Genomic DNA, 11,963 nt, shown 5'->3' with positions numbered 1-11,963 from the left:
CCCTTGTCCCCCTGTCCCTGTCCTTGTGTCCCTGTCCCCCTATCTCTGTGTCCTCCTGTCCCTCTATCCCTGCGCCCCTGTCCCTGCCACCCCCTGAACCTCTGTTCCTGTCCCTGTCCCCCTATCTGTGTCCCTCTATCCCTGTCCCCCTGTTCCCCTATCTCTGTGTCTCCCTGTCCCTCTGTCCCCCTATCCCTGTCCTCCTGTCCCTATCCCTGTCCCCTTGTCCCTCTATCCCTGTCCCTGTCCTGCTGTCCCCCTGTCCCTGTATCCATGTCCCTCTGTCCCTCTATCCCTGTCCCCCTGTCCCTGTCACTCTGTCCCTGTCCCCCCGTCCCTCTATCTCTGTCCCCCTGTCCCTGTCCCCCTGTCCCCCTGTCCCCCTGTCCCTCTATTCCTGTCCCCCTGTCCCTCTATCTCTGTCTCTGTCCCCTGTTCCCCTGTCCCCTGTCCCCCTATCTCTGTCCCCGTCCCTCTATCCCTGTCCCCCTGTCCCCCTGTCCCTCTATCCCTGTCTCTCTATCCCTGTACCCCTGTCCCCCTGTCCCTCTGTCCCCTGTCCCTGTCCCTCTGTCCCTGTCCCCTGTCCCCTCTTCGTGTCCCCCTATCCCTGTCCCCTGTCCCCCTGTCCCTGTCCCTCTATCCTTGTCCCTGTCCCTCTATCCCTGTCCCTGTCCCCTCTCCCTGTCCCTCTATCCCTGTCCCTCTGTCCCTGTCCCCCTGTCCCTCTATCCTTGTCCCTGTCCCTCTATCCCTGTCCCCTCTCCCTGTCCCTCTATCCCTGCCCCTGTCCCCTGTCCCCTCTCCGTGTCCCCCTGTCCCTGTCCCCTCTCCCCCTCTCCCTGTCCCTGTATCCCTGTCCCTGTCCCCTCTCCCCCCGCACTCCCCCCGCCCCCCCGCTGTGACGTCACCGCTGAGCTCAGGCTCTATTCCCATCCCGCCATTTGCATTCCCTCATTTGCATACGGCGCAGCCAATGGAACGCCGCGCCCGCGCCGTGACGTCACCGCCGGCCGCTCTATATAAACCGCGCGCGCTGAGGGGGCGCAGCCCGAGCGCCGCGGAGCCGCCGAGAGGTCGCGGGTGTCCCCCGGTGTCCCCCGGGATGAGCCAGCGCCACAGCCACCGCCGCGGCCCCCGCGCCGACATGGTGCCCGAGATCGCCGCCGCCGTGGGCTTCGTGTCCGGCCTGCTGCGGACGCGGGGCTGCGTCAGCGAGCAGCAGCTGCAGGTGTTCAGCGGGGCGCTGCGGGAGGCGCTCACAGGTGAGCCCGGGGAAGGAGCGGCCGTGGAGATGGAGGTTGGGTTGGGCTGGTGGCGTTCGGGGCCGGGAGGCTGCTGGTGTCCGTGCTGAGAGCTCCTCGTGTGGCTTCCAGGACCTGGTGTCCGTGCTGAGAGCCCCCCGTGTGGCTTCCAGGACCTTTTGAGTGTCCCCCCCCGTGCGGCTTCCAGGACCTTTTGAGAGCCCCCGTGTACCTTCCAGGACCTGGTGTTCCTGCCGAGTGCCCCCAGTGAGCCTTCCAGGACTCTTGGAGTGTCCCCCGCGTGTGGCTTCCAGGACCTGCTGTCCTTTTGAGTACTCCCCCGTGTGGCTTCCAGGACCTTCCCAGTGCCCCCCCCTGCGCCTTCCAGGACCTGGTGTCCCTTCCGAATGCCCCCCGTGTGGCTTCTAGGACCTTTGGAGTGCCCCCCGAGCGCCTTCCAGGACCTTTTGAGTACCTCCCGTGCGCCTTCCAGGACCTGGTGTCCGTGCCGAGAGCCCCCGTGCGCCTTCCAGGACCTTTCGAATGACCCCCCCCCCTGCGCCTTCCAGGACCTGGTGTCCGTGCCGAGAGCCCCCGTGTGGCTTCCAGGACCTTTTGAGTGCCACCCGTGCGCTGTCCAGGACCTGGGGTTCTTTCGAGTGCCCCCCGTGTGGCTTCCAGGACCTGGTGTCCTTTCCGAATGCCCCCGTGTGGCTTCCAGGACCTTTTGAGTACTCCCCGTCTGGCTTCCAGGACCTGGTGTCCCTGCCGAGTGCCTTCTGTGCTCCTTCCAGGACCTGGGGTTCTTTTGAGTGCCCCCCGTGTTCCTTCCAGGACCTGGTGTCCCCTCCTGAGTGGCCCCCGTGTGGCTCGTGGGATTTGCTGTCCCCTCCCAAGTGGCCTCCGTGTTCCCTGTGGGACCTGCTGTCCCCTCCTGTGTCACTCCAGGGACCTGGTGTCCCTGCTTGGTGCTGTTTGTGTGCCTTCCAGGACCTGGTGTCCCCTCCTTGGTGTCCACTTTGGGACCTGGTGTCCCCTTCTTGGTGCCTCCCTTGTCCCTTCCAGGACCTGCTGTCCCCTCCTGTGCTGCTCTGGTGTCCCCTGGGCCTGGGACTGTCCCCTGCCCCTCTCGGTCCCTTTGTGTGCCTGGCTGTGGGGCCCTGCAGATCCCACAGACGATCCCAGTGATCCCATGGATGATCCCAGTGACAATCCCACAGATGATCCCGGTGATCCTACAGTGACAATCCCACAGATGATCCCGGTGATCCTACAGTGACAATCCCACAGAGGATCCCAGTGATCCCATGGATGATCCCAGTGATGACCCTGTGATCCCACAGATGATCCCAATGATCCTAAAGGCGATCACAGTGATCCCACAGACTATCCCAGTGATGCCCCCAGTGATCCCATGGATGATCCTAGAGACAATCCCACAGATGATCACAGTGATCCCATCATGATCCCACAGATGATCCCAATAATCCTACAGGCAATCCCACAGACAATCCCAGTGATCCCCCTGTGATCCCAGAGACAATCCCAGTGATCCCACAGACAATCCTACAGGCAATCACACAGATCCCACAGTGATCCCATGGACGATCCCAGTGATGCCCTCAGTGATCCCACAGACAATCCCACAGGTGATCCCAGTGATCCCACAGACAATCCCAGTGATCCCCTCATGATCCCAGTGATCCCACAGACAATCCTACAGGTGATCCCAGTGATCCCCCCATGATCCCAGTAATCCCACAGACAATCCCAGTGATCCCAATGATGCCCCCAGTGATCCCCCCGTGACCCCAACCCCTGCCACGTCCCCTCCCGGTGTCCCCACAGGATCTGGGCGGGTCAGGGGTCCCTCCCTGCCTGTCCCCGTTATCAGCCCCAGGGAGGGACGGCCGGGCTGTGATAAGGGGTGGCACTGCTGCTGTGGGATGGGGCAGTTTTGGGGTGGGTGATACCATATCTGCCCCAGCCTGACCCCACAGCCTGGCTGGGTGTTTTGGGATGGAGGAGCCTGGGCTGGCAGCTCCTCCCTGCCCCCTTGGAAATGGGATTGGGGTCCCATCTCTTGGGTACAGAACTTTTGCAGAGTTTAGTTCCTGTTCCTGGTGTTTAGGGAGGCTCTGCCCTGGTGTTGTTTAGGATTTGGCCTTTGAACCCCAAATTTAACAGGGACTAAAGGCCCTGAACTCCACCTTTCCTGGGATATCCCTGCTCAAGGCCCTAAACTCCACCATCCAACTGGGAGGAGCCTTTCTTGGGATTTCCCTGCTCACTGCTCTTCCCTATTCTCTTCTAGGAACCCTACAAACACCCTGAGAAACCCTTTGAAGTGTGTTCTTTAGTATTTGGCCTTTGAACCCCAAATGTAACAGGGACTAAAGGCCCTAAACCCCACATTTCCTGGGCTACCCCTACTCATTGCTTTTCCCTGTTTTTTTCCAGAGGACTACAGACACCTCTGCTTCCCCGAGAAACCCTTTAAAGGCTTTTGTTTAGGATTTGGCCTTTAAACCCCAAATGTAACAGGGACTAAAGGCCCTAAACCCCACATCTCCTGGGATTTCCCTGCTCACTGCTTTTCTCTGTTTTTCCAGAGCACTATAGACACTACTGGTTCCCCAAGAAACCCTTTAAAGGGCATTGTTAAGGTTTTGGCCTTTGAACCCCAAATTCAATGAGGACTAAAGGCCCTAAACCCCAAATTTCCTGCAATTCCCCTACTCCCAGCTCCTTTCCTTCCCTTCCAGAGTACTACAGACACCACTGGTTCCATGAGAAACCCTTCCCGGGACATTCTTTAGGATTTGGCCTTCAAACCCCAAATTTAACGCTCTAAAACCCCAAATTTAACGCTGCAAAACCCCAAATTTAATGGGAATTAAATGCTCTAAACCTCACATTTCCTGGGTCCCCCTACTCACTGCTTTCCCTTTTTTTCCAGAGCACTACAGACACCACTGGTTCTATGAGAAACCCTTCCAAGTGCGTTCTTTAGGATTTGGCCTTCAAACCCCAAATTTAATATAATTTAATTTTTTAATTTAATGCTCTAAAACCCCAAATTTAATGCTGTAAACCCCACATTTCCTGTGATCCCCCTCCTCACAGCTTTCCCTTTTTCCCCCAGAGCACTACAGACACCACTGGTTCCCCGAGAAACTCTTCCTTGAGTGTTGTTTAGGATTTGGCCTTCAAACCCCAAATTTAATGGGAACTTTAACAGGGACTCAGGGCACTAAACCCCACATTTCCTGGAATTTCCCTGCTCATTATTTTCCCTGTTTTTTTCCAGAGCACTACAGACATCACTGGTTCCCTGAGAAACCCTTTAAAGGGTGTTCTTTAGGATTTCACCTTTGAACCCCAAATTTAATGGGAACTAAAAGCCCTAAACCCCACATTTCCTGGAATTTCCCTGCTCACGATTTTCCCTGTTTTTCCACAGCACTACAGACACCACTGGCTCCCTGAGAAACCCTTCCAAGGATGTTCTTTAGGATTTGACCTTAAAACCCTGAATGTGACAGGGCCTAAAGGCCCTAAATCCCACATTTTCTCAGATCCACCTACTCACAGCTCCTTTTCTTCCTTTCCAGAGCACTACAGACACCTCTGGTTCCCTGAGAGACCCTTTAAAGAGCATTGTTTAGGATTTGGCCTTCAAACCCCAAATTTAATGGGAACTAAAGGCCCTAAACCCCACATTTCCTGGGATTTCCCTGCTCATGGTTTTCCCTGTTTTTTCCAGAGCAGTACTGGTCCTATGCGAAACCCTTCCAAGTGCATTCTTTAAGATTTGACCTTTGAACCGCAGATTTAATGAGAACTAAATGCTCTAAACCCCACATTTTCTTGGATCCCCCTCCTCACTGCTTTTCCCTGTTTTTTCCCAGAGCACTACAGACACCACTGGTTCCCCAACAAACCCTCCAAAGGGCATTGTTTAGGATTTGACCTTCAAACCCCAAATTTAACGCTCTAAAACCCCAAATTTAACACTGTAAACCCCACATCTCCTGGGATTTTCCTCCTCACTGCTTTCCCTTTTTTTCCCCCAGAGCACTACAGACACCACTGGTTCCCCAAGAAACCCTTCCAAGTGCGTTCTTTAGGATTTGACCTTCAAACCCCCAATTTAACGCTCTAAAACCCCAAATTTAATGCTGTAAACCCCAAATTTAATGCTGTAAACCCCACATTTCCTGGAATTTCCCTCCTCACTACTTTTCCTTTTTTTCCCAGAGCACTACAGACACCCTGAGAAACCCTTCCAAGTGCGTTCTTTGGGATTTGGCCTTCAAACCCCAAATTTAACACTCTAAAACCCCAATTTTACATTAACTAATTTTTTCTTAAATAAATTTAATTTTTAAATTTAACACTCTAAAACCCCAAATTTAATGCTGTAAACCCCACATTTCCTGGGATTTCCTTGTTCACTGCTCTTCTCCTTTTTTTTCCAGAGTACTATAGACACCCTGAGAAACCCTTCTGAGTGCGTTCTTTGAGATTTGACCTTCAAACCCTGAATTTAATGGGAACTAAAAGCCCTAAACCCCACATTTCCTGGGATTTCCCTACTCAGTGCTTTTCTCTTTTTTTCCAGAGCACTACAGACACCACTGGTTCCACAAGAAACTCTTCCTTGAGTGTTGTTTAGGATTTGGCCTTCAAACCCCAAATTTAATTTAATTTAATTTTTTTAATTTAATGCTCTAAAACCTCAAATTTAATGCTGTAAACCCTACATCTTCTTGGATCCCCCTCCTCAGTACTTTCCCTTTTTCCCTTCCAGAGCACTACAGACACCACTGGTTCCACAAGAAACCCAAGTGCGTTCTTTAGGATTTGGCCTTCAAACCCCCAATTTAACGCTCTAAAACCCCAAATTTAATGCTGTAAACCCCAAATTTAATGCTCGAAACCCCACATTTCCTGGAATTTCCCTCCTCACTGCTTTCCCTTTTTCCCCCCAGAGCACTACAGACACCACTGGTTCTATGAGAAACCCTTCCAAGTGCCTTCTTTAGGATTTGGCCTTCAAACCCCAAATTTAACACTCTAAAACTCCAATTTTAAATTAATTAAATTTTTCTTAAATAAATTTAATTTTTTAATTTAACACTCTAAAACCCCAAATTTAATGCTGTAAACCCCACATTTCCTGGGATTTCCCTGTTCACTGCTCTTCTCCTTCCCTTCCAGAGCACTACAGACACCCTGAGAAACCCTTCCAAGTGCGTTCTTTAGGATTTCACCATTGAACCCCAAATTTAATGGGAACTAAAAGCCCTAAACCCCACATTTTCTTGGATCCCCCTCCTCACTACTTTTCCTTTTTTTTTCCAGAGCACTACAAACACCCTGAGAAACCCTTCCAAGTGCGTTCTTTGGGATTTGGCCTTCAAACCCCCAATTTAATGCTCTAAACCCCAAATTTAACGCTGTAAACCCCACATTTCCTGGAATTTCCCTCCTCACTATTTTCCCTGTTTTTTTCCAGAGCACTACAGACACCACTGGTTCCCCGACAAACCCTCCAAAGGCTCCGGCTACCGCTGCCTGCGCATCAACCGCCGCATGGACCCGCTGATCGTGCGCGCGGCCGGGCGCGTGGGACTGAGCCTGGAGCGGCTGCTGCAGCTGCTGCCGCGCGAGCTGACGCTCTGGGTGGATCCCTACGAGGTCTCCTATCGCATCGGCGACGACGGCTCCATCTGCGTCCTCTACGAAGCGCCCGGTTCGTACAGAGGGATGCTCAGCTGTAAGAACCAGATGATGTTAGGGCGGAGCAGCCCGTCGAAAAGTTACATCATGACTGTTTCCAGCTAAAAAAAAAAAAATTTTCTCTCTCTCCCCACTCCACCACGACAAAAAAAACACGACAAAACGGATAAAAAAAATTTCTCCTCCTCGTCCTTACGCTGCCGAGACACAGGCTACTGTAATACCTCAAGCTGAGGATTTATTTTTAAGATGAAGAGCTATTTATATTTTTTAAAAAAGAGAAAAAAAAAAAACCTCCAGAAAATCCAAAATTAAAATTTTGGGCGCCGCCCCCCGAGCCGTGGCGGCGCCCCTGGTGCCTTTTCTAAAGCTGTTGCAAGCTTGTGAGTTTATTTTTATTGTTTTTTTAAAAAAAATTCTTGTGAATTTATTGTTATTATTATTGTGAAGCTGAGATCTGCCTGACTTGTTGTTGGATGGTGATTTTGGGGTTGGTTTTGTTCAATTTGGAGGTGGGGGATGAGGGAGTGAAGCCAGGCTGGCGTTGTCACAGTGTCACCACCCTGCTGTGCCCTCTCTGGTGGCCTTGGGGACACTGAGATCACTGTCCTGGGAGTGCTCTACCAGCACAGGGTTTGTCCCCACCCCACCTGGAAAGGCTCACCTGGGACGTGGAGCTCAGCAGGGACACCCTGAGAATGTCCCCAGGGTGACTCTGGTGGCACTGAGGGGCTGGGTGGCCCTGGGGACATTGAGATCCCTGTCCTGGGTGTGCTCTGCCAGCACAGGGTTTGTCCCCAACCCCCTCCAGCCCCACCTGGGACGTGGAGCTTGGCAGGGACACCCTGGAAATGTCCCCAAGGTGACTTTGGTGTCACCTCAGGGCTGGGTGGCCTTGGGGACACTGAGATCACTGTCCTGGGTGTGCTCTGCCAGCACAGGGTTTGTCCCCAACCCCACCTGGAAGGGCTCACCTGGGACATGGAGCTCAGCAGGGACACCCTGAGAATGTCCCCAAGGTGGTTCTGGTGTCACCTCGGGGCTGGGTGGCCTTGGGGACACTGAGATCCCTGTCCTGGGTGTGCTCTGCCAGCACAGGGTTTGTCCCCACCCCACCTGGGACGTGGAGCTGGGCAGGGACACCCTGAGAATGTCCCCAAGGTGGCACTGATGGGACATTCCAACCCCCTGCTGTCACCACAGGCTGCTCCAGCTGGGAATTCCAAAGTTTTTCTGCTCCCAGCCCTGCCCTGGTGTCCCCTCTGTGTCCCCTCTGTGTCACCTCCTCCTTGTCCTTGAGCTGGGTGTGTGCCACCCCCTCTTTGCTGCCTTTTCTCCTCAACCCTGGAGATTTTTGGGGGTCTCTCTCTGAGTTGTTCAGGTATTTTTGGGGTCCTGGTGATGTTTTTGGGAAAGGGATTTGGGTCCCATCTCTCTGGTAACAAAACTTTTGGTTTTTGCACAATTTAAAATTCCCACTCCTGTGTTCTCCCAGCATTCAGGGAGACTCTGCACAATTTTTTATTTTTATTTCACCTTTAAACTCCAAATTTAATGATGATTAAAGGCCCTAGAAGGAATTTTTCCTGGGATATTATCCCACATCCTCTGCCTTTTTCCCAACCCTGGTTGGAGCAAAAATTGGAGCAAAACTTCCTGGATTTTTCCTCTGAGCTGAACCTTCCCCTTTTCCTGACCTGGCAGAAGCAGAGCTGTTCTCACCCAGCCCATGATGACTCAAGTTCTCAGACATTTGTGCAATAGATTTCAAAATATTTCCATCTCCTGGGTGCTCTGGGACAGGAAGGAAACTCCCATTGCTTCTTTCAACATTCATCCAGCCCTGACTTAAAAAATTCTAATTTTATTTATTTTTTTTTCAAGCTCCAAACCATCAGAACTGGAAATTCAGCCTGAATTCTCAAATCCCTTTTTTTTTTTTTTTTTTTTTTTGAGAGCAGAGCTGGGCTTGCATCACTTCCCTTTTCACTGGAATTCCTCACGTCAGCAAAGCAGAAAAAAAAACACTGGGGGGGCTTTTCCTGGGGTGAACTTGTGCAATAAGTGACCTCACCCACAGGGGAGTGCCTGGAAACATCAAAAAAAACCAAAATTCATTTTCCCTGAAAGGAATTTATTTTGGGTTTATTGCCTTTAACCTGCCTGAAGTGCAGAACCCTCACTGGGGCTGAATCAAAACCTGAAATTTGATTTATTCCCTCCCTCTCCCACTGAAATTTTCCAGGATTTTCCCACCAAAGCAACACCCCAGAACCAAACCAGCCAAATCTCCGAGGTGACTTTTTAATTTTATTTTATTTTTAAATGAATTAAGCTTCAAAACCAACCAAATGTGGGTAGAATCCACTTCTCTCTCGTAGCTGGTGCCACAAAAAGCTGTGAATTCTGTGCTCTTGTTGCCTTTTGCCTCCAAAGCCTGATGTGATGTGGATATTGAGGGGGTTTCTGTCATTATCATTATTTTATTTTATTTTAAAACCAAGCTGGACTGTTGAACGGGACCTGCTTTTTTTTCTTTTTTTTTTTTCTTTTTTTTCTTTATTTTTTTCTTTTTTTTTCTTTTTTTTTTCTTTTTTTTCTTATTTTTTCTTCTTTTTTTTTCTTTATTTTCTTTATTTTCTTTTTTTTTTTTGTGGTGAAAATTCTGTGAGGAATTGGCTGGTTCCTGATGTACAGTTGTGTTTTATACCCGAGAGTGTACAGACCCTGATGTTTTTTTTTTTTTTGTTACTTTAATAAAAATGTAGCATTGTAAACCAGCCTGCCTCATTCCTGGGGGGGGAAAAAAAATTAAAAATTGGGATTATTTGGGATCCCAAAACCCCACACTGAGAATGTTGAAGAAAAAAGAAAAAAAAAGAAAAAAAAATTAAAATAGTGCTTACTCAGTGCTTACTGCTTGACCTTATATTTCAACCAAAAACTCATTTTTTATGGAATTTGGGATGGTTTAATTCACCTGCCAGGCTCCTTGTGATCATTCCCTCTAACTCCAAACTTCCTTTAAGGACCTTGACCTTATATTTTCACCCAAAATTCCATTTTTATGAAATTCAGGAGGGGTTTTATTCACCTGTGACAATTCTCTCTACTACCAAACTCAATCAGTTTGTGTTATTTTGACCCAAAATTCCATTTTTATGGAATTCAAGAGGGTTTGAATCACCTGCACCCATTCCTTTTACCACCAAACTCCCTTTAAGGACTTAGACCTTGTGTTAATTTAACCCAAAACTCCATTTTAATGGAATTTAGGAGAGTTTCATTTACCTGTGACCATTCCCTCTGCCACCAAACATCCTTTAATGGCCTTGACCTTGTATATTTTGACCCAAAACTCATTTTTCATGGAATTTAGGAGAGTTTGATTCACCTGTGATCAATCCCTCTGCCACCAAACTCCCTTTAAGGACTTTAACCTTTTATTTTCACCCAAAACTCAATTTTTATGGAATTTTGGAAGGGTTTTATTCACCTGCCAGGCTCCCTGTGATGATTCCTTCTGCCACCAGATCTCTTTTAAAGCCTTGGCTCAATCAGTTTGTGTTAATTTAACCCAAAACTCCATTTTTATGGAATTTAGGAGAGTTTTATTCACCTCCACCCATTCCTTTTACCACCAAACTCCCTTTAAGGACTTGGGCCTTGTGTAAATTTAACCCAAAACTCCATTTTAATGGAATTTAGGAGAGTTTCATTTACCTGTGACCATTCTCTCTACCACCAAACATCCTTTAATAGCCTTGGCCTTGTATATTTTGACCCAAAACTCATTTTTCATGGAATTTAGGAGAGTTTGATTCACCTGTGATCATTCTCTCTGCCACCAAACTTCCTTTAAGGACTTTAACCTTATATTTTCACCCAAAAACTCATTTTTCATGGAATTTTGGAAGGGTTTAATTCACCTGCCAGGCTCCCTGTGATCATTCCCTCTGCCACCAAATTTTCTTTAAGTGCCTTGGCTCAATCAGTTTGTGTTATTTTGACCCAAAACTCCATTTTTATGGAATTTGGGATGGTTTTATTCACCTCCACCCATTCCTTTTACCACCAAACTCCCTTTAAGGACTTGGACCTTGTGTTAATTTAACCCAAAACTCCATTTTAATAGAATTTAGGAGAGTTTGATTAATCTGTGACCATTCTCTCTACCTCCAAATTCCCTTTAAGGACTTTAACCTTATATTTTCACCCCCAAACTCAACTTTTTATAGAATTTGAAATGGTTTAACTCACCTACCCTGTGCCCCCTCAAAACCAACTGGGGATGAATTTGCTGCCTCAGAGCCTCTCCTCTTACATTTTTATTTTTTAATTTCTATTTCCTGTGCTCAACCCTTCATGAATTGCACGGACACACCCAAATTCTCTTGTGCAATCTTGTACAATCACCTGGGGAGTCACCCCTGGAGTCACCTGGGCTTCAAAGGAGCAGCAGCTGCAGCTTTTTCCTCTTCTCTCTGCACCTTTTTCTTCCCTCTGCCCTCCCAGCTCCCAAATTTTGGGTTTCCAGACGTGCCCTGACCCGTTCCCAGCCCTTTGCTGAAATTTGGGTTGGTCCCAGCTGGGATAAAAATCCCAGGAGTGAGCCCTCCCTGCTGACAGAGCAGCTATTTTTAATTTTTTTAATTTTAATTTTTAATTTCCTCCTCATTTCCCTGCTGATACCTGGGCTCAGCTCAGCATTTTTTTCTTTCCAGGCTTTCTGGGATGCACAAAATTCCCCCTGGAGCAGCTCTGGATAAAACTGAGAGCAGCAGAATCCACCTGGTGGGGTTGGGGTTTTGTTTCCTGCTGCTGGGTTTCTGTTGGGATTTTTTTTTTCCTCATTTTTTTCTATCCAGGGAAGTGTCTGGTTCCAGGAGCTGGGATCAGATCTGGGGTTGGATGAAGGATTTTACCTGGCCTGAGCTCAGCCCTGAGCCAGCAGAGCTGCATGGGAACTTCCTG

General features: G+C 49.2%; 1 protein-coding gene across 1 annotated transcript; it reads left to right on the top strand.

Moving 5' to 3' along the window:
• Nucleotides 1-1,072: 1,072 nt before the first annotated feature.
• Nucleotides 1,073-7,269, top strand: BTG2 (BTG anti-proliferation factor 2). The gene is made up of 2 exons (XM_033080219.1): nt 1,073-1,265; nt 6,766-7,269. Exons 1-2 carry the CDS (start codon nt 1,106-1,108, stop codon nt 7,092-7,094), a joined length of 489 nt encoding a protein of 162 aa, XP_032936110.1. The 5' UTR covers nt 1,073-1,105; the 3' UTR covers nt 7,095-7,269.
• Nucleotides 7,270-11,963: the final 4,694 nt, after the last annotated feature.

This window comes from Catharus ustulatus, chromosome 25 (assembly GCF_009819885.2).
Source record: "Catharus ustulatus isolate bCatUst1 chromosome 25, bCatUst1.pri.v2, whole genome shotgun sequence".
Lineage (NCBI taxonomy): Eukaryota > Metazoa > Chordata > Aves > Passeriformes > Turdidae > Catharus > Catharus ustulatus.
This window is presented reverse-complemented; position numbering and strand designations above follow the sequence as displayed.